The 22,772-nt window shown below is 36.9% G+C and overlaps 5 protein-coding genes across 6 annotated transcripts in view; 4 read left to right on the top strand and 1 right to left on the bottom strand.

The window, feature by feature from the left end:
- LOC123263494 (protein artichoke-like) overlaps positions 1-22,772 on the bottom strand; it is a 54,918-nt gene that overhangs the window by 20,112 nt on the left and 12,034 nt on the right. The gene's annotated exons all lie outside the window — the stretch shown is intronic.
- LOC123263530 (alpha-glucosidase-like) lies at positions 286-22,329 on the top strand. Its single transcript, XM_044726382.1, has 2 exons — positions 286-2,115; positions 22,306-22,329. Exon 1 carries the CDS (start codon positions 378-380, stop codon positions 2,106-2,108), a length of 1,731 nt encoding a protein of 576 aa, XP_044582317.1. The 5' UTR covers positions 286-377; the 3' UTR covers positions 2,109-2,115; positions 22,306-22,329.
- Positions 5,900-17,899, top strand: LOC123263531 (alpha-glucosidase-like). 2 transcript variants are annotated; one of them, XM_044726385.1, is made up of 2 exons: positions 5,900-6,261; positions 16,563-17,899. In XM_044726385.1, exons 1-2 carry the CDS (start codon positions 5,926-5,928, stop codon positions 17,892-17,894), a joined length of 1,668 nt encoding a protein of 555 aa, XP_044582320.1. In that variant the 5' UTR covers positions 5,900-5,925; the 3' UTR covers positions 17,895-17,899. The 2 variants fall into 2 exon arrangements, with proteins under 2 accessions (XP_044582320.1, XP_044582318.1); XM_044726383.1 differs by lacking the exon at positions 5,900-6,261 and having other exon boundaries at positions 16,178-17,899.
- LOC123263518 (alpha-glucosidase-like) lies at positions 7,985-10,006 on the top strand. Its single transcript, XM_044726360.1, has 2 exons — positions 7,985-8,264; positions 8,307-10,006. The coding sequence occupies exons 1-2, from the start codon at positions 8,010-8,012 to the stop codon at positions 9,957-9,959; spliced, it is 1,908 nt and encodes a 635-aa protein (XP_044582295.1). The 5' UTR covers positions 7,985-8,009; the 3' UTR covers positions 9,960-10,006.
- LOC123263532 (alpha-glucosidase-like) lies at positions 10,211-11,963 on the top strand. Its single transcript, XM_044726386.1, has one exon. It carries the CDS (start codon positions 10,237-10,239, stop codon positions 11,911-11,913), a length of 1,677 nt encoding a protein of 558 aa, XP_044582321.1. The 5' UTR covers positions 10,211-10,236; the 3' UTR covers positions 11,914-11,963.

Genomic DNA, 22,772 nt, shown 5'->3' with positions numbered 1-22,772 from the left:
GCTGCAATAAATCCTCAATAAAATCCACACCTCTTATCTAAATAATAAATTTAAAAATAACTAAAAAAATAAAACTTATTTTTTTTCAATGTGACAAAATTAACTCTACTTATATCTCCGGGAAAATCCGTTTCCGTTATAAAAAATTAATATCTCAAAAAAAAAATCTAAATCCATCCTTCTAACAATCACAATTACTCATAATCATACCCACCAAGGCGTAACTTAACCGCTTTAAAAATAAAAATAGCTCTACCTTCTCCCCCACCACTTACCAAGGTCTTGTTTACGTAAACCAGTTTAATTAATAAATTTCTCAAGAAAATTCCCCGATGATAACACCTCAGTATTTTTAAAACCTCGCTTATAAATACACTATGTCCACCAAAGTAATCTTCACAATAATGTCTCTGTTCTCAACAATTCTAATAATCGGTTGTGTGGTTACCTTCACACTAACCTCCAAGACACCCAAACAATGGTGGAACAATTCCTTCATCTACCAGATCTACCCGCGGAGCTTCATGGACTCTAACAACGATGGAACCGGCGACCTCCCTGGAATCTCCTCCAAACTCGACCACCTCAAAGATCTAAACGTGTCTGCAATTTGGATATCTCCAATATACTCCAGCCCTATGGCAGACTTCGGGTACGACATTTCCAACTTCACCAACGTGGACCCAATCTTCGGAACCTTGGAAGACTTCACTAACTTAACCACCAAGGCCAAATCCTTGGGTCTAAAGGTCCTGCTGGACTTTGTGCCGAACCATTCATCAGACCAGCACCCGTGGTTCGTCTCCAGTATCAACAAAATCAAACCCTTCGACGACTACTACATCTGGCTGGACGGAAAGCTTGTCAACGGAAGCTACCAACCTCCCAACAATTGGCTGAGTGTCTTTGGAGGATCCGCTTGGGAGTGGAACCCAATTAGGCAGCAGTACTACCTGCACCAATTCGCCAAAGCCCAACCAGATTTGAATTACACCAATCCTTTGGTTAGGTCAGAAATGGAGAAAGTTCTGACCTTCTGGCTGGACCATGGAGCAGATGGCTTCAGGATGGACGCAGTTAACTATCTTCTGGAGGATCCGTTGTTCCAGGACGAGCCGCTAAGCTCCAAAAGCAGCCAAGTTCCAGAAGATGACTACGAAAGCTTGGATCATGTCTATTCCAAGGATATGGAGGGGACTTTTGACGTTTTGAAGGCTTGGAGGAAGATTATTGACTCCCACAAGAAGGCCAAGGAGCCTAAATTGGTTCTTACTGAAGCTTATGCTGATTTGGAGAGCATGAAGCGTTTCTATGAAGCAGGCAGTGATATTCCGATGAATTTTGCGTTTATTGAGAAGCTTAATGGCAATTCCACGACGATGCAATTCAAAAGAGCAATTGATGCTTGGCTAGGGATGGTCCCTAAAGGTCAAGTTGCCAATTGGGTGATTGGCAATCATGACAATCCAAGAGTTGCTGATAGATTTGGACCAGCTAGGGCTGATTTCTTGACAATGCTAACTGCAGTGCTTCCTGGAGTGGGGATTGCGTATTATGGAGATGAAATTGGAATGGTGGGCAGGGAAATGACTTGGGAGGAGACTGTTGATCCTGCTGGCTGCAATGCTGGACAAGACAGGTTTGGGTTGAAATCTAGGGATCCTGAACGGACTCCGTTCCAATGGAGTGGGGAGAAGAATGCTGGGTTTTCGGGAGCTAATGAAACTTGGTTGCCGGTTAATGAGAACTTTGAGGAGGTTAATTTGGAGAAGCAGAAGGTGGAAGTCGAGGGGGAGAGTCATTATAAGGTTTTTAAGAAGATGGTGGAATTGAAGAGGAATTCAGTGGTGGTTACTGGGAGTGTGGAGGTTATTTTGGTGACTGAAGATATTCTTGGGGTGGTTAGGAGGGTTGATGTGGGAAATCCGGTGGTTTTGTTAGCGAATTTTAAAAATGAAACGAAGGTTGTGGATGCTAGGACCTGGATGAATATTCCGGAGAATTTGAGTGTTTTTGAAGCGAGTGTGGGAGCGGGAATTCCTTCCGGGGTTATTATGGATACTACGGAGGTTTATTTGCCTGCTGAAGCTACTGTTATCCTGCATTAAGGGTTAAGGAAAATTTTAGGAGGAAAATATTGTAGTTTGGCTGATTAATAATATTTTTTTTGGTTATTATTATTATTATTAATATTAATATTGTTCTATAATTGTATTGTTCTTAATAAAATGTATAACAAAATAAATAAAATAGTTTTATTAATATAATACAATAATAATAATTAATACATTTTTTTTGTTGATTAATTATTATTAGTATTATTATAATTATTATTATTTTAAGGATATTAGCTCATCCTGATGTTACACTCATCAAGAGCTTTCATTTGAGTACCCACATGCATTTTTGATATATTTTTCATATATACATATATATGATATATATAAATATATAAAAGATATGAAAAATTGATGTGGGTACTCAAATGAAAGGTCTTGATAAGTGTAATGTAAGGATGAGCTTATATCTTTAAAAATGTCAATATTTCACAAGATATGTAATAGGTAATATATATAATTCATATTTTTGAGATATAAGCTCATCCCAATGTTACACTTGTTAAGAGCTTTCATTTGAGTACCCACATGCATTATTGATATATTTTTCATATATACATATATATGATATATATAAATATATAAAAGATATGAAAAATTAATGTGGGTACTCAAATGAAAGGTCTTGATAAGTGTAATGTAAGGATGAGCTTATATCTTTAAAAATGTCAATATTTCACAAGATATGTAATAGGTAATATATATAATTCATATTTTTGAGATATAAGCTCATCCCAATGTTACACTTGTTAAGAGCTTTCATTTGAGTACCCACATGCATTATTGATATATTTTTCATGTATACATATATATAATATATATAAATATAGAAAAATATATGAAAAATTGATGTGGGTACTCAAATGAAAGGTCTCGATGAGTATATCATCAGGATGAGCTTATATTTTTAAAAATATTAATAGTTCACAAGATACTAGGTCATTTTTTAATTATGTATCCTGGAGACAAAATTTTTATTATTCTCTTAATAATATAGATAATAAAATTTCAAAAATTCTATTAATATTTTAAAAAATAAATAAATTTAATAAAAAATAAAAATGTCAATTAAACATTTATCGATCAATTAATACATAAATTAGTTTTCTACTTAATAATTCATCTTACCAGATTGAGGACAAAACATGATAAAATATATTTGAATAATTAATTGATGTTCGCTAGCAGAGTAATATATATATATATATATATATATATATATATATATATATATATATATATATATATATTATAGAATTGGAAAGATAATTAACAAATCTGGTTATCCGATTAGTCTCAATTAAATAAACATTAAATCCTTGGTAGCTATTATCGCACCTGAGGTGTCAAACGTAGATAGTATCACCAGGCGATATTGTGAATTTAATCTAGATATCGGTTTATCGATAACAGAAACATTACATTACCTGTAAGCCGAGGAATTATTTCTATATCCTCTTACAATTAAATCCTTGAGGTATCAGTTATCAATTTTATATTTTTTCATTCAATATTATTTAAAAAAACAATTTTTTTTATTTTATTTATTTATTTATTTATTCATTTATTTATTTAACAATAATAATAATAATAATAATAATAATAATAATAATAATAATAAAATCTCTTGAATAAAATCTCTTGAATAAAAATTTCCTGTTTATTATTCTTATATAATAAAAAATAATTAATGATGACAATATTAACAATGTCTTCGCTTGAAGAAATAGCAAGTGTGACGCTATCAATTAATTACACACATCTACAATAAAATAAGTGTGTTATATACCTCCGATTTAAAAATATTATATTTCAACTGGCAAATGTCACTCTATTATTATTATTATTCTTGGCAACTATCAATATTATCTTATACAACACTCAGTTTTTTTTATCATTATTATTATTATTACTCATGACTTATAAGAATCACCTATGACATTACCAATTATATCCTCGAACTGTCATATACTCGTTACAATTCTAAGTAATAAAAATTACTTGAGATATTGATAATATCCTGTTTTATTTTTTTTTAATTAATTCAACCCAACGGATGTCACTTTAATAATTTGTTAAATAATTTATTATAGATACTACTAAAATTTTCCTCACAAAAAATAAATAATTCAACTAAAGAGTGACAGATATGTTATTATTTATTCTTCATACCAATAGAAAATGAAATTTTATTATTTAATATGACACATCTGATATAACTTTATATTAAGAAATGAACCAATAATTTCAATTGAAACTTTTAAATCTTTTAAAAAAAATTTCACTAATAAAAAAAATACATAGTTAAGAAATGACCTTGTATTTTGAGAATTACTGACATTTTTAAAGATATAAGCTCATCCTGACATTAGATTCATCAAGACCTTTCATTTGAGTACCCACATCAACTTTTGATATATTTTATATATTTATATATATTATATATATGTATATATGAAAAATATATCAAAAAGGTATGTGGGTACTCAAATGAAAGCTCTTGATGAGTGTAACATCAGGATGAGCTTATATCTTTAAAATATATGTTATATATATTACATAATTAAGAAATGACCTTGTATCTTGTGAACTATTGATATTTTCAAAGATATAAGCTCATCTTGATGATATACTCATCGAGACCTTTCATTTGAGTACCCACATCAATTTTTCATATATTTTATATATTTATATATATTATATATATGTACATATGAAAAATATATCAAAAATGCATGTGGGTATTCAAATGAAAGCTCTTGATAAGTGTAACATCAGGATGAGCTTATATCTTTAAAATACATATTATATATATTACATAATTAAGAAATGACCTTGTATCTTGTGAAATATTGACATTTTTAACGATATAAGCTCACCCTGATATTACACTCATCGAGACCTTTCATTTAAGTACCCACATGCATTTTTGATATATTTTTCATATATATATATATATATATATATATATATATATATATATATATATATATATATATATATATATATATATATATATATATATATATATATATATATATATTTATAAAATACATAAATATATAAAATATATGAAAAATTGATGTGGGTACTTAAATGAAAGCTCTTGATGAGTGTAATATCAAGATGAGCTTATATCTTTAAAAACGTCAATTTTTAAGTAAGTGCAGTGTAATTTAACAAAAGTCATTATTTAATAACACAAAATTTGCAAGATTGCTAGTAATTTTTATTTTATAATAATTCAAATGAAATAACATTCATTTAAAATTTTTTTCCGATTATCCAATAATCAATACCGAGCATATCTCCGTAATCAATCAAAAAAACCACCCAAATAAAGAAATACAACAGATCAGTAAAACCCGATAGTAATAAATAAATTCCTCTTGAAGCTCGGTAGTGAAAAAAAATCAATTATCAATCTTCAAAGCATATTAATTACAACTCGGATAAAATTCCATCACTCTACTATTCACCGAGTTCTATTGTATATTTGATCACTGAATGATGTGTGTTTAACTCATTGTATTTAAAATTGATTATACGAAAATCCATCTCTATTTGATTGCACCTCCCTCCCCTTCCCTTCCCTCTCTTCCCCTCATCAGTCTTCACATATTACACATGAATAAACACAATTTGCTCGAATAATCGACATGAAATTCAAAAACTTCCGTAATTTTAAACTCTAATTTAATTTTCCCTTCCCTACCTAGAAACTGATAAATCAAATCTAATCTTCAATATTTTTATCTCTAACCCAACTATAAGACGCCTTGTCATCAAGAGCCTCCAACAATCCACAATGTGGAAGTTATTCTTACTCCTAACCTTAGTTTCCGCGCAAGAACCCTCAAAATGGTGGGAGAACTCGTTTATCTACCAAATCTACCCACGAAGTTTCAAGGATAGCAACGGGGACGGAGTGGGGGACCTAAAAGGAATCACCTCCAAAATGGACCATTTAGCCCGCTTGGGCATTTCTGGCTTCTGGATCTCCCCAGTATGTGAAAGCCCGATGGTAGATTTCGGGTACGACATCTCCAACTTCACCAACATCGACCCAGTATTCGGAAATTTGAAGGACATGGAAGACCTAATCAAGGCGGCCCACACAAGGGACCTCAAGGTCATCCTGGACTTCGTGCCCAACCACTCATCGGACAAGCATCCTTGGTTCCAAAAAAGTATGCAGAAGATCAAACCTTACGACGAGTACTACATCTGGAAGGACGCCAAAATTGTAAACGGAACCCGTAAGCCGCCCAATAACTGGTTGAGTGTGTTCCATGGGTCGGCGTGGACCTGGAATGACGTCAGAAAGCAGTACTACTTCAGGCAGTTCACTCCTCAACAGCCGGACCTGAATTACCGCAGCGCAGCGCTTAGGAAGGAAATGGAAGACGTCCTGGTCTTCTGGACCATGCGTGGTATCGATGGGTTCCGGGTGGACGCAATCATCCACGCTTATGAAGACTCCAGAATGCTAGACGAGCCAGTTATTCCTAATTCAGGTTACCCAGCGGACAATTGGAACTCCCTCAACCATATTTACACCCGAAATCAAAACGAGACTTATGATTTGGTGGCTACTTGGAGGAAAGTTCTCGATGGGCAGCCGGGTGTTAAGAAGATTCTAATGACTGAAAGCTACACCGGGCTTGGAGATCAATTGGAAAGTTCTATGCGTTATTATAAAGCCGGGTCAGATGTCGCTTTTAATTTTATGTTCCTTGGAACGCTAAATAACAAATCAACACCTCTAGATTTCAAGAAAGCAATTGATTCTTGGATGAATTATCTTCCCAATGGGCAGGAAGCCAATTGGGTGATTGATAATCATGACAACAACAGGGTTAATACAAGATTTGGAGGAGCTAGGAAGGACCAGTTTATTATGCTAACTGCTATGCTACCTGGAGTTGGTGTTATGTACTACGGAAATGAAATTGGAATGGACGACACCTGGTTGTCCTATAAGGAAACTGTCGACCCGGTTGGATGCAATGCAGGACCTCAGAAATACAATTTGACATCCAGAGATCCTGCTAGGACTCCAATGCAGTGGGACAATTCGACTAGTGCTGGGTTTTCGAGTAATAAGACTACTTGGCTTAGGGTCAATGCTAATTATCAAAGCATCAACTTGGTAAGTGAGCAGAATGACTTTAGATCGCACTTTTCTATCTTTATCAAGATGATGGCGTTGAAAAAGTCCGGGAGATTGGTCAATTCGACCACTGAGACGGTGGTGATTGAAAACAAGGCTTTGGGTGTCGTCAGGCGCCCAATTGGTCAGGGGAGGATCTATGCTATGGTGATCAATTTTGACAGCAAGCCGGTGAAGTTGGATGTCGCTGCTTGGATGAATATCCCGGAGAATATGAGGATCTTGGTGACTAATCGGGACTGGAAGACTTTTAGTTGGGACGTTGTTAAGACTACTCAATTGGAGATGCCTGCTTATGGCTCTATTGTTCTTATGCCTTATTAATAATATATTTGATGCTTAATTATTTATTGATGTACTTGGGAATAATAAATATTTGTAAATTATGAAGTTTTTTGGATTTTATTTCTTGGCGTCTAGACTAAGTACTAGGAATCATATTATCATGATTATCGTATTAGCGTCAGGAATTAAATAGAAGAATAATTAATGACTCCTCATTGTCTATAGTTCTGATAAATTATTAAAGGAAGTGTAGTATCTGGTGCATAACAAAGAGGAATTGATGAAAAGACAGCGCGTCAATAATTAAGTATGCAGAATAGATAAATAATGCAACACTTGTCACGGTTTCTGCTAATGGTATTGAAAAAAAAAACAATGCTTATCACACTTGAGGGTATATAATGAGGACGGAGGTGGTTTGTTGGTAGTTTGAAATGTTACGTGAACTAGTTCTTATTTCTTTGGTTGCTGTTGCGGTTGCTGGGCCACGTGGACCATTTGGACCAGGTGGTCCACATGGACCACATGGACCAGGTGGGCCATCTAGACCACCTGGACCAAATGGACCACATAGACCACCTGGACCAAATGGTCCACCTGGTCCAAATGGACCACCTGGACAATCTAGACCACCTGGTCCAAATGGACCACCTGGACCACAAGTTAACAATCAAACCCAATTCTACAATTCATCATCATCCAACAATTCAACATCATCATCAACCAACTCATCATCATCAGTAAACTCAACATCTACCGAATGGTGGCGAGACACTTTTATCTACCAAATCTACCCCCGAAGTTTCAAAGACAGTAACGGTGACGGTATTGGCGACCTGAACGGAGTCCTGGAAAAGATCGACCATTTCGCTGACATGAATGTCAGCGCTCTCTGGTTCTCCCCAATCTTCAAATCCCCCATGGCAGACTACGGCTACGATATCTCCAACTTCACGGACATCGACCCACTATTCGGCTCCCTATCAGACTTCAAGAACATAACTGCAGCAGCGCACAAAAGAGGTCTTAAGGTAATCCTCGACTGGGTACCCAACCACTCCTCAGACGAGCACCCGTGGTTCAACAAATCCATCAACCGGATCAAGCCCTACGATGACTACTATATCTGGCGGGACGCCAAAATCGTCAACGGAACCCGCCAACCACCCAACAACTGGCTGAGTATCTTCTTGGGCTCAGCTTGGACCTGGAACGACGTCAGGAAGCAGTACTACCTCCACCAGTTCCTGGACAAGCAGCCGGACTTGAATTTCCGCAATGCAGATTTGAGGAAAGAAATGGAAGACGCTTTGATCTTCTGGGCGAACAATGGTGCTGATGGCTTCAGAATCGACTCGATGATCTTCATGTACGAGGATTCTCAATTCCGTGATGAACCCTTGATCCCCAACACTGGAAAACCTGCTGATGATCCAGCAACCTTGGACCACATTTACACCCAAAATCAACCTGAAGGCTACGACTTGCTCAAAACCTGGAGGGACAAGCTTGATGCTATCGGAGGCAACCAGAGGAAGTTCATAATCATGACTGAAGCCTACACTACCCTTCCTCTCACAGTTAAGTACTACAAATACGGCGCTAATGTCCCTTTTAACTTCATGTTCGTAACAGGACTTAACAACAAATCCTCAGCTTTAGATTTCAAGCGTAGCATCGACGGCTGGCTGAACAACATCCCCGAGGGTGACTACGTCGCCAACTGGGTGGTAGACAACCACGACAACCAGCGAGTCGCCAACCGCTTTGGTCCTAAACGAGCTGACCAATTGACAATGCTAGCTGCTGTCCTTCCAGGTGTTGGAGTCGTCTTCAACGGCGACGAAATCGGTATGATTGGCGCCAAGATCTCCTGGGCGGAAACTGTTGATCCCCAAGCTTGTCTAGCTGGTCCCGATCGCTACTTAAGTGTCACCAGAGATCCTGAAAGGACTCCCTTCCAGTGGGACAGCTCCACCAGCGCTGGGTTCTCCAGCAGCAACAAAACCTGGCTACCAGTCAATCCCAATTACAAAACCCTTAACCTAGCCAATCAAAAGAACGATCCTGATTCTCACTATGGAGTCTTTAAACGTCTAGTTGCTTTGAAGTCCAAGGAAGTTGTTAAAAAGGGAGATACTGAAGTCATCCTGGCTACTGAAAACGTTCTTAGTGTCGTCAGGAGGCTACCTAATCAAAATCCAGTTGTCCTACTGGTCAATTTTAAGACTACCAAGGTTACCATTGATGCTGCTGGTTGGTTGAACATCCCTAGTAACTTGACCGTCTATGCTGCTAGTGTTGGATCCAATATTAAAACTGGGTCCAAGGTTGATACCTCCAAATTCAATCTTCCTGGTGCTGCCTCTGTTATTCTTTATTAGTTTAAATTTTTCTGTAGATTTCTTTAAATAAATCTTGTTATTGCAAACTGTTGACATTCTTTGTAATCCTTATCTAGCTATCAAGAAAAATGTAATCAGAAAAAATGTAATCAGGCGCTGATTACATTTTTAACCGATAAAATAATCTTTAAGATAAGATTTCCTTCCGAGATTTGAATATTGGAATTCCACAAGGTTAATTCTTGCTATCACCATTTTTTTTTCAACCTACAATTTAAACTCCCGAGAATTCTGATGATATCCAGTACTGGCCAAGATGTATCGCGTGTTGGTTCTATTCCTTTTAATCGCCAGCGATTCGCTGGCTCAAAATTCAGAATGGTGGAGAGACACCTTTGTCTACCAAATCTACCCGCGAAGTTTCAAAGACAGCAACGGCGACGGAATTGGAGACCTAAATGGAATCACCTCTAAATTAGACCATCTAGCAGATTTAGGAATTAGCGCACTATGGCTGTCGCCAATTTACACCAGCCCTATGGTAGATTTCGGGTACGACATCGCCAACTTCACCAACATCGACAGTATCTTCGGAACACTTAGTGACTTCTCAAAACTAGTCACCAAAGCCAAAAGTCTAAACCTCAAAGTAGTTTTAGACTTTGTTCCCAACCATTCTTCAGACAAGCACGCTTGGTTTCCTAAAAGCGTTCAGAAGGTCAAGCCCTATGACGAGTACTACGTCTGGCGGGACGCCAAGATGGTCAACGGAACCCGCCAGCCGCCCAATAACTGGCTGAGCGCCTTCCAAGGGTCAGCTTGGGAATGGAACAACGTCAGGAAGCAGTACTACCTCCACCAATTCGCCGCAGGACAACCTGACCTTAACTACAGAAGCTCTGCTCTTCAAGAAGAGATGAAGAACGTTCTCCGCTTCTGGCTGAAGCTTGGCGTGGATGGAATTCGAATTGACACCATTCCAAATTTGATTGAAGACTCTAGATTCCTTGATGAGCCTAAAATACCTAACACTGGGCTTCCAGACACTGATCCTGGAACTCTTCAGCACATCTACACAGCAGACCAAGACCAGACTTATGATATCTTGAAATCCTGGAGAGAAGTCCTGGATTCCAGCAACGGGACCAAGAAGATCATCTTGACAGAAGCTTGGACCAGCTTGCCTTTAACAATGAAGTACTACACCTACGGATCCAATGTCCCGTTCAATTTCATGTTCATCAATCAACTAGGTAACTATTCCACGCCTTTAGATTTCAAGCGGATCATTGACCGGTATTTAAACAGCATACCTCCTGGTCAGCAAGCCAATTGGGTGGTTGGTAATCATGATAGTCACAGATCTGGTTCAAGGTACGGTGAGCAGCGAGCCAACCAGATTCCGATGCTAGCAGCAGTCCTTCCAGGAGTTGGTGTTCTTTACAACGGAGATGAGATTGGTATGATTGACAGACAACTAACTTGGGCTGAAACTGTTGATCCTGCTGGATGCAACGCAGGACCTGGAAGGTACAATGTTACTTCTAGGGATCCTGAACGGACTCCCTTCCAGTGGGATGGTACTAAGAACGCTGGGTTCACTTCAGGCAACAAAACCTGGCTGCCAGTTCATCCTAATTACAAGACACTGAATCTGGCTGCGCAGAAAGGGGTTAGTACGTCGCATTACGGAGTTACCAAGCAGCTAGTGCTGCTGAAGAAGGATCAGATCATCAGAACTGGATCCACCCAATTGGTGGTTATTGGAAATGAAGCTCTAGGAGTAGTTAGAAGGTTGGATTTCTCAAGGACGGTGGTTTTGCTGATCAACTTTACGGAGAAGCAGCTTAAGGTTGATGCTAGCAGCTGGCTGAACATTCCTGAGGTCATGAGTGTCTATGTTGCTTCAGTAGGATCCAAGATTGTGCCAGGTTCACGTGTTAATACTGGTGGTATTAATTTACCCGCTGCGGCGTCTATTATTCTCAAGTAATCGATAGTTTTATGTAATTGGAATTTGAATAAAGAATTGTGCTATTGAAATGATAATTGTTTTATTGCTGAAATGCTTTTAAAATTGTAGATTGAAGCGTTGACATTTATTAGCTAGGTTATCATCATAATAATAATATATGATATGAGGTACCTACATTCATGAGGTTTGGGTTAATTTAATCGGATCAAGTTGGAATTCTTTGTTTTTATTTTAGGGCGCGTGGTAATGTCTCTCGAGTTAGTAATTAAGAGTGACAGTTGAGACACCATTGTTGCTAGAAAGTTAATATTCTCGGAAGAATGAACTTTGTATCTTCTATATATATCTAGAATAATAATTAACCAGGTAAAGTTTGTATTAAAGATTGAAATCTAATTAGATAGGGGTTTTTTTTTATAGAACCCAGAGGATTTTCCGTAGATTAGAGAGGAAAAATACTGTTATCAACAATTGAATCTTGGTGTTGGTTAAAGATACCAATAAGATAAAAGGAGAATCATCAAGGCTTTCCAAGACAGTTTTCAAGATGCAAGGACTGGTGATTGTGTCGTTAATCTTGTCACTTGGGTGTCTTGAGCCCGCGTCAGCTCAAAATGGTTCTACAAGTGGTGACTGGTGGAAAGACACCTTCATCTACCAGATCTACCCCCGTAGCTTCAAGGACAGCAACGGTGACGGAGTCGGAGATCTGAATGGTATCACCTCCAAGCTGGATCATCTAGCAGACTTGGGTGTAAGCGCAGTTTGGCTGTCACCGATTTACACCAGCCCTATGGTAGACTTCGGATACGACATCTCTAATTTCACAGCAGTGGATCCAACCTTCGGAACGTTTGCTGACTTTACGCGTCTTGTTACAAGAGCAAAATCACTCAAGCTTAAAGTAATCCTGGACTTTGTTCCTAACCACAGCTCAGACAAGCACCCGTGGTTCCTCAAGAGCGTCCAGAAGGTCAAGCCCTACGATGAGTACTACATTTGGCGGGATGCCAAAATGGTCAACGGAACGCGTCAGCCACCCAACAATTGGCTAAGCCAGTTCCAGGGTTCAGCTTGGGAATGGAACAACCAACGTAAGCAGTACTACTACCACCAATTCACCGTCGGCCAACCTGACCTCAACCACTCCAGCTCAGCTCTTCAACAAGAAATGAAGAACATCCTCCGCTTCTGGGTGAACCTTGGCGCGGACGGCTTCCGCGTCTCCGCAGCCAACTACCTAATTGAAGACTCTAGATTCCTAGATGAACCCAAGAGCTGGAAAGCTTCTTACCTTCCACCTGGTGATCCTGACTCCTTAAACCACATCTACACAGCGGATCACAACCAATCCTACGAAATTCTCCAAACCTGGCGAAAATTTCTGGATTCCCTCAACGGAACCCGCAAGCTGCTCATCACAGAAGCTTACACCACTCCTTACTTTACCATGAAGTTCTACCAATATGGTTCCAACTTCCCCTTCAACTTCCACCTAATTCGCAACATCTGGAAGAGTTCTGGAGCTTTAGGCTTCAAAAGAATCCTTGATGGCTACTTCAACGAACTTCTTCCTGGAGCGATTCCCAATTGGGTGACTGGTAACCACGACAATCGTCGAATTGGCTCCAAACTTTACAACGCCTGGATAGACCACATCAATATGATGGCCGGGGTGCTTCCTGGAATAGGTATCATCTACAACGGCGATGAAATAGGCATGGTTGAACGCCCAATGACCTTCAATGAGACCTTGGACCCAGCAGGAATCAACGCTGGTGCTCTTTACAGGCTCAAATCAAGGGATCCATCAAGGACTCCCTTCCAGTGGGACAGTTCCACCAGTTCTGGGTTCTCCAGCAGCAACAGGACCTGGCTGCCAATCAATTCAAACTACAAGACCTTGAATCTAGCTATCCAAAAGAAACAGACCTACTCTCATTTCTGGATAATGAAGAAGGTCATTGCGTTAAAGCAATTCCCGGTTATCAGGAATGGTACCACTGAAGTTGTTATCATCAACTTTCCGTGCTTGGCTATTGTCCGTCGTTTGCAGAACCAGGTGGCTGTTTTACTGATGAATGTCCACAAAACAGCAGCACGTCATGATATCGCGGCTTTTATCAACGTTCCTGATAAAATGACGGTCTATGCTGCTAATTCATTGGCCAATATTTCAATAAATTCAGTCGCTGATTTAACGGACTTAACGATTGGTGGATTCGGAGCGGTTGTTCTCGTTAATTTTTAAAAAATTATTCACCAACAGCACCGTTATTATCTGTGTTATCCGATTAAAATAATAACCATGTGCAGTTGAGCAAATAATTTCAACGTTACTGAAATAATAATACCCTTCAATTTATTTTTTAATTAATTTTAATTGGAAATTTGTAGGCTGGCTATGATAATTAAAAATTTATCTTTTTTTTTTTTTTTTTTAGCCCATTCAACGCACCACTTAAATTATCAGTTGCAAAATATAATTGTAGTATTTTAATTGAATAATCAATGATGCTGTGCTAAAAGTTTAAATTAATAAAAATTTTTTTTATCCTTGTAAATGTTCATTTTTATATGTTACTTTTTTTACATATTATGCTTTAGAATAAAAAAAAAAAAAAAAAAAAAATATTAACCTAAGCTGAGATCGATCTCGGATCCTTCGTATTACATTTTAAAATCGCAATATCTCAGAAACTAATCGGCCGATTTGATTGGTCCAAGGCTACTTTTAATTCTAATTACTGTACCTTAAGAATACACTTTGTCCGGAGCCCATATCTCTCAGCGGGGTAAGATGGGCCATTGTAGCCCGAGAAAAAAATTGGTTTTTTAGCGATATTTACCAGAAAAACACATAGGAAGCTAATTGAATTGATAAACAAAGCACTCTGGCTCAATTTAAAACCAATATAAACATTGGAAGGACAGTAAACATTATTTTACCATCGGAACTTTTTATAGATAATTGAAAAAAACGTTATCACTTTTTAACATTGACTCGATATTAGTGAGAGTCGATATCTCTCAGCAAGGTAAGATGGGCCATTGTGGCACCGAAGAAAAAGTACTTTTTTTCGAGTTTTTTTTTGCCGTTTAAGTTAGGAATATGTAAAGATAGGATAACAGTGATACATGTAGTGCTAAATACAGTAAGTAAAGCATCCAATAACAGGATCACATAATCACGTGATCTTATGATGATATTTTATCGTGACGGTTTAAACTAACAATTATTTTTTTGGCACTGGACTCAAAGATAATAATTAGCCGCCTTGTCTTTAATTTTGCTTAAAAAAAAAAAAAAAAAAAAAAAATAACCTAAGCTGGGATCGATCTCGGATCCTTCGTATTACATTTTAAAATCGCAATATCTCAGAAACTAATCAGCCGATTTGATTGGTCCAAGGCTACTTTTAGTTCTTATTACTGTACCTTAAAAATACACTATGTCCGGAGCCCATATCTCTCAGCGGGGTAAGATGGGCCATTGTAGCCCGAGAAAAAAATTGGTTTTTTAGCGATATTTACCGGAAAAACACATAGGAGGCTAATTGAATTGATAAACAAAGCACTCTGGCTCAATTTAAAACTAATATAAACATTGGAAGGACAGTAAACATTATTTTACCATCGGAACTTTTTATAGATAATTGAAAAAAACGTTATCGCTTTTTAACATTGACTCGATATTAGTGACTGGTACTGTTGATAGCTGCTAGAGAGATTTGGTGACAAATTCTTCTGAATGGTCCTTTGGGTTAATGACATCCAAGATCAAGATCAAGATATTCCAACCAGGTAAGTTGAAAATCCATCATCCAGATTGAGGACAGACGTGGATCAACTTTTCAATTTAAAGATTATGATCCTGGTGATAGTTAAGTCCTCCGTTATTCTTTCAAAAAGTTTACTGAAACCCTCAAATAAAGTAACAAAACAATTTCCGAGAAAGCAGATGCATGTAAGCTGGTTAAAGCCCTTTCGTGTTGCTCCGAATAAAGAAACGTCCGTTGGAACGGAAAGCGAATCGATATTTTTTCATTGAAGCTACTGCGCAAACAGCGTATCCAAGAGAACAATATTTACTGTTTATCTCGTTTAATCTCCCGCATTAGTAGAAACAACTTGATGGGCTAGAGATAGCACCTGGAATTTTCTCACTATCATCAACAACATTGATAGACATCCAAAAGAAAAAAATCTTGTTATCAACCATCGGATCTTGGTGTTGGTTTAAAGATACCAGTAAGATAAAAGGAGAATCATCAAGGCTTTCCAAGACAGTTTTCAAGATGCAAGGACTGGTGATCGTGTCGTTAATCTTGTCACTTGGGTGTTTTGAGCCCGCGTCAGCTCAAAATGGTTCTACAAGTGGTGACTGGTGGAAAGACACCTTCATCTACCAGATCTACCCCCGTAGCTTCAAGGACAGCAACGGTGACGGAGTCGGAGATTTGAATGGTATCACCTCCAAGCTGGATCATCTAGCAGACTTGGGTGTAAGCGCAGTTTGGCTGTCACCGATTTACGCCAGCCCTATGGTAGACTTCGGATACGACATCTCCAATTTCACAGCAGTGGATCCAACCTTCGGAACGTTGGCTGACTTTACGCGTCTTGTTACAAGAGCAAAATCACTCAAGCTTAAAGTAATCTTGGACTTTGTTCCTAACCACAGCTCAGACAAGCACCCGTGGTTCCTCAAGAGCGTCCAGAAAGTCAAGCCCTACGACGAGTACTACATTTGGCGAGACGCCAAAATGGTCAACGGAACGCGTCAGCCACCCAACAATTGGCTAAGCGAGTTCCAAGGTTCAGCTTGGGAATGGAACAACCAACGAAAGCAGTACTACTACCATGAATTCACCGTTGGCCAACCTGACCTCAACTACCGCAGCTCGGCTCTTCAAGAAGAAATGAAGAACGTTTTCCGCTTCTGGCTGAACCTCGGCGTAGACGGGTTCCGCGTCGACGCTATCAACTTCCTAGTCGAAGACTCCAGATTTCTAGACGAACCCAAGATCCCCAACACCGGATTCGCCGACACTGACCCCAGAACTCTTCGACATATCTACACTTCAGACCAAAACGAGACCTACCAAGTAGTTCAATCCTGGCGCCAATTAATAGACTCCTACAACGGAACCCGCAAGCTCCTCCTAACTGAAGCTTACACCACTCCAGCTTACACCGCCAAGTACTTCCAATACGGCTCCAACATCCCCTTCAACTTCATCTTCCTCCGGAACATCACCAGCCCTTCCAAACCTCTAGACTACAAACGCGCCATCGACCGCTTCATCAACCTGGTTCCTCCTGGGTCCATTCCCAATTGGGTAACAGGTAACCACGACAACTCCAGAGTCGCCTCCAGATTTGGTCCTCACAGAGCCGACCAGATCACCATGATCGCCGCAATTCTTCCCGGAGTCGCTATCATCTACAACGGCGACGAATTGGGTATGGTTGACCGTCCAATGTCCTGGAAGGAAACCATTGACCCAGCTGGCTGCAATGCTGGACCTAGCAGGTACAACCTCACTTCTAGGGACCCTGCAAGGACTCCCTTCCAGTGGGACGCTACTAAGAACGCTGGGTTCTCTTCCGGGAACAAAACCTGGCTGCCAATCAATTCTAACTACAAATTCCTAAATCTAGCCACTGAAAAGACCCTGGCTAATTCTTCCTACTCTATCACCAAGAAGCTGGTAGCCTTGAAGCAAAATCCTATTGTCAAAACTGGAACCACTATGGTCACTGTCATCTATGCATACTTCCTTGGAATTGCAAGACGGCTCCCTAATCAGAATCCTGTTGTCCTGGTGGTGAATCTTTACAACCATACAATGCACGCTGATGTTGCTACTTTTATGAACATTCCTAAGTATATGACCGTCTATATTGCCAACGCTGCTGCCAAGTTGACAGCTGGAACCAGAATTGACACCTCTTTTTTGCAACTTCAGGGTAACGCTTCAGTAATTCTGATTTAATAAATTAGATATTCAGTGTTAATTAATGTTTACATGGTGTGATTGATGTTCAATAAATAATTTTTGAATTTTGAATAAGCATATTTATCACCTTCCTGCGCCAAAAGTAAATATAAATCCGTGAATTATTCATTTCCCATGAGTGTTATCAATCGATCAACTCAACACCAGCAAACTTTAGTTCCCCTTCTACTCTCTTGGTGCTTCACCGAATCTTCTCCCACCCCTTAATTCTACCCTTAACTCTCACAATCCCGTAACTCATTCACATTTTACAACGCTTTATTGTTCCCCATCAACTCACTTGAAGATTAAAGCATATTTACATGCGCTGGATGCTTGTATTAAAGTGTAGCTAGAAAAAAAAAAAAAAAATAAAATAAAAGACATTTGAAACCGACAGTAATAAAACAGCGTGAAATTTTTTATAAAATTCTTACGCTCTGCCGCTTCAATCACACTGAGTGCACACGTTTCCTTACTTTTGCACCAGATTTTAAGATAATAATTAGCTGCCTTAATTTGATTAAAAAAAAAAAAAAAAAAAAATTAACCTAAGCTGGGATCGATCTCGGATCCTTCGTATTACATTTTAAAATCGCAATATCTCAGAAACTAATCGGCGGATTTCATTGGTCCAAGGCTACTTTTAATTCTAATTACTGTACCTTAAAATTACACTTTGTCCGGAGCGCGTAGCTCTCAGCGGGGTAAGATAGGCCATTATGGCACCGAAGAAAAAGTAGTATTTTTCGAGTTTTTTTTGCCGTTTAAGTTAGAAACATGTAGAGAAAGGATAACAGTGATACATGTAGTGGTAAATACAGTTAGTGGAGCATCCAATAACAGGATCACATGATCACGTGATCTTATGATGATATTTTATCGTGACGGTATAAACTAACAGGTTTACCAAGCTGTGAATACAGAAGATTCCAGGACAATTGGCTGGAAATCCCATTGGATTGTGGATATGAACCTATTCCGGACCGAAATACTCTGCGGGTGAGTATGTATATATATATATAGCATATATATATATATATATATATATATATATATATATATATATATATATATATATATATATATATATATATATATATATATATATATATGAACAAGTGGGGTATCAGGGCCACGGCAACCACCCAACCAATACCACCTAGGCTCTCAATTTCAGTTTGCCCGCGTTATCGAGAGAGTTTATTGCTTGATCGGTGTATTAACCTACACCATTTATATTATTCATATATATATATATATATATATATATATATATATATATATATATATTATTTTCATTTGAATTATCAATGTTTCCGGGTATTCACAACTCGTTGACATATTAAATTGTACATGAATATTGTCTTTATATATATATATATATATATATATATATATATATATATATATATATATATATATATATATATATATATATATATATATATATTTAAATAAATACATGGGTAAGTGCAAGTACATTCATGATTACAACAAACCGTGTTACTGTTAATTTTATCGAGCAAATAATGCGCAGTGCTAATAATCATTTACTAGACGAATATTTATCGTGTCGCTTTTCACGAATATTTGAATAATTCATTATGCAAATAGAGTAATTGCTGTTGTAATATAAATCAACATTGAAAAATACGCTTTTTAAAATGTTTCTATTGAAAAAAAAAAAAAAAAAAAAAAAATTACCTGACCTGGGATCGATCCCGGTTCTGTTTTATGAAAGTTAGCTATTTTGAAACTGCGATATCTCGGAAACTAATCGGCTGTTTTGATTTATTAAAAGCTACTTTTGATCGTAATCACTGTCCCTTGGAGATAAAGCTTGTCCGGAGCTGAAATTCCACAGCGGGGTAAGATGGGCCAGGCAAAAATTTTATAATCGGAAAAATAGAGTCTTTTCGTGGTAATAAATGATTGTAATAAGCTGAATATAATTTAATATTGAAGAATAAGTTGTTGATATTGTTGTGTTGATATTAAAAAAAAATTGAAAATAAAAAAAAATAAAAAAACACAAAATTTAAAAAAAAAAAGGAAATTGAAAAATAAAAAAAAAATTAAAAAGAATAACAATTCATCGTGCTAATAGAGTAATTGCTGTTTTAATATAAATAAACATTGAAAAATACGTTTTTTTACGTGTTTCTATTACAAAAAAAAAAAAAATAAAAAAATAATAATAATTCATTGTGCAAATAGAGTAATTGCTGTTTTAATATAAATAAACATTGAAAAATACGTTTTTATAAATGTTTCTATTAAAAAAAAAATTAAAAAAAAATTACCTGAGCTGGGATCGATCCCTGTTCTTTCTTCATAGAAATGAACCATTTTTAAACTGCGATATCTTGGAAACTAATTGACCGATTTGGTTGGTTTAAAGCTACTTTTGATCCAAATCACTGTCTCTTTGAGATAAAGTTTGTCCGGTGCTGAAATTCCGCAGCGGGGTAAGATGGGCCGGGTAAAAATGTCATAACCGGGAAAATAGAGTCTTTTAGTGGTAATAAATGATGATAATAAGCTGAATAGAGCTGGTAGACAATGAGTTTATATGAAAAGGCGATGGTATGTAATGAGAATAATGGTAATGATAATAATAATAATAATAATAGTAATAGTAATAACAAAGACAAGATAGTATAAAAGCAATTTCAAGAGTCACTGATTTCATTCCGCTACTAGGAACTATACACACGGATATACTACTGACAACAATTTCTCTAGTCCTTTGACACAATTGTCGCTTTATATACGTAAGTTTGTACTTTGTCGTGTATCCCAGGCACTACCGAAACAGCAAAGTTCATGGGGAACGTAGAATGAGAGAAAGAACGATTACAAACGCGCTACACTTCCGGATGAGAAACTGGATAAGACTATTTTTTTTTTTTTTTCCATAAATATATCTTACGAAATAAGAATTTCTTCTTGATTTCTCATGAGACAATTCTTTTATCTCGAAAATGAACACAAAAAATCCTTAAATTTACCTTCTTTTACTATTTCCCTCAGATCTAGATTAATTGGATTTTTTTTATGCTTGAAAAATTTTAAATTTTATTTAAAGTTTATAAAAATTATCTTAAATACTCAATTTACTTAAAAAAAAAAAAAAAATTTCTGAGATTCGAACCCACGACCTTCAATTTAAAACCTGATTTATTTATTTTTAGCTATAGTTTAAAAACTAATCGACCGATTTTTTTAGATCGAAGTTTATTTTATTCCTTGTGATGCCCCGAATCCAAAAATTTGTCACTCGAGTAAATCGGCCGTGGGTAAAATCGACCGGAAATGTCTTCATAAGCCACCTGAAATCTTCATTTCTCAATAACTCGGTAACTAATAGACCAATTTGGCTTTGTGATGGGTCATTTTTTTCAGTATCGTAGCGAGAATAAATTCCAGTGGGAATAAATGGAATTCCAGGCAGGTGAAAGTTAAAATCGTTAAATCGTAATTTTTTTTGGTGTATGTCAATCAGCAATTTGTAGGTTATATTTATAAGCCCGAGTAAATCTAGTAAATTTACAACTGAATTGTGCCAGCGGGTTTAAATTTAGTGCCGTTAGACACGCGACATAGAGAAAAAAATATGAAATCGATAGATATAAAAAAATAAGACGTGGTCTAAATTATTCGTCGATAATTGGAATCCGTCGGTGCATAAAATTCTGTATATGTAGGCTATATGTAGTTAATATTAGTTGTATGTTATAGATATAGATGAATAGATTGTGGAAATAGAATGACATTATTTGAGAGAATGGAAATTGGATTTTACCATTAAATGTATGTAGTTGAGTACGTGGGTACCGGTCAAAAGGTAGAGAGAGAAGCTAGTATAGTGTAAAAGGTAGTGAGTGTAAATCGACGTCTGTGTCTGCACGCGGCGTACAATTAGGTAGAACAATATTTACTATTTGCCAATATGGTGATAGCTTAACAGTCCGTGCCATCTGGCACGTTTCTGCTTAAACTTACTTTTTACTGTTATTGTTATTGTTTTTATTATTTTCCTCGCGGTTGAATTCTTATTATTGCTTCGATTTGTGGTCCATTACTTAGAATACCAATCATCGGAAAAGTTATGAATTTTATAGAAGATTTATAGGGGTTTTAGTAATAATAGAGCTTCTAGAATGCTTCTAAAAGCCTAAGAAATTTTTTTGGAGATTCTAGAGGCCTTGTAAAAACATTTAGGAGCTTTTAGAATGCTCTTAAATGTCTGAAATAATTTTTTTAGGGTTCTAGAAGGTTACAATATTCAATTAAAAAATTTGGGAGCTTCTAAAATGCTTCTGAAGGTCTAAGAAATTTTCTAGGAGGTTAAAGAGGCCTTGTAAGAAAATTTAGGAGCTTCTAGAGTTCTCCTAAAGGTCTAAAAAATTTTTTTTAAGGTTCTGAGGATTCCAATATTCAATAAAAAAATCTAGAAGCTCCTAATAGGCTCCTAAAGGTCTAAGAAATTTTCTAGGAGGTTTTGAAGGACTCTAGAAGGTCAGTAATAAATTTAGAAGCTCTTAGAATGCTTCTAAAGGCGTAAGAAACTTTCTAGGAGGTTCTAGAGGCCTCTATAAAGTCTATAAAAAAATTTAGAAGCTTCTAGAATGCTCCTAAAGATCTAGAAATTTTTTTTGAGGTTCTAGAGGATTCCAATATATGATAAAAAAAATCTAGAAGCTCTTAAAATGCTCGTAAAGGTCTAAAAAAATTTTTTTAATTTTCTAGAGTATTCCAATATTTAATAAAAAAATCTAGAAGCCCCAAAAATGCTCCTAAAAGTCTAGGAAATTTTCTAGAAGTTTTTAAAGGACTCTAGAAAGTCAATAAAGAATCTAGAAGCTCTTA

Source organism: Cotesia glomerata, linkage group LG4 (genome assembly GCF_020080835.1).
Source record: "Cotesia glomerata isolate CgM1 linkage group LG4, MPM_Cglom_v2.3, whole genome shotgun sequence".
Classification (NCBI taxonomy): Eukaryota; Metazoa; Arthropoda; class Insecta; order Hymenoptera; family Braconidae; genus Cotesia; species Cotesia glomerata.
This window is presented reverse-complemented; position numbering and strand designations above follow the sequence as displayed.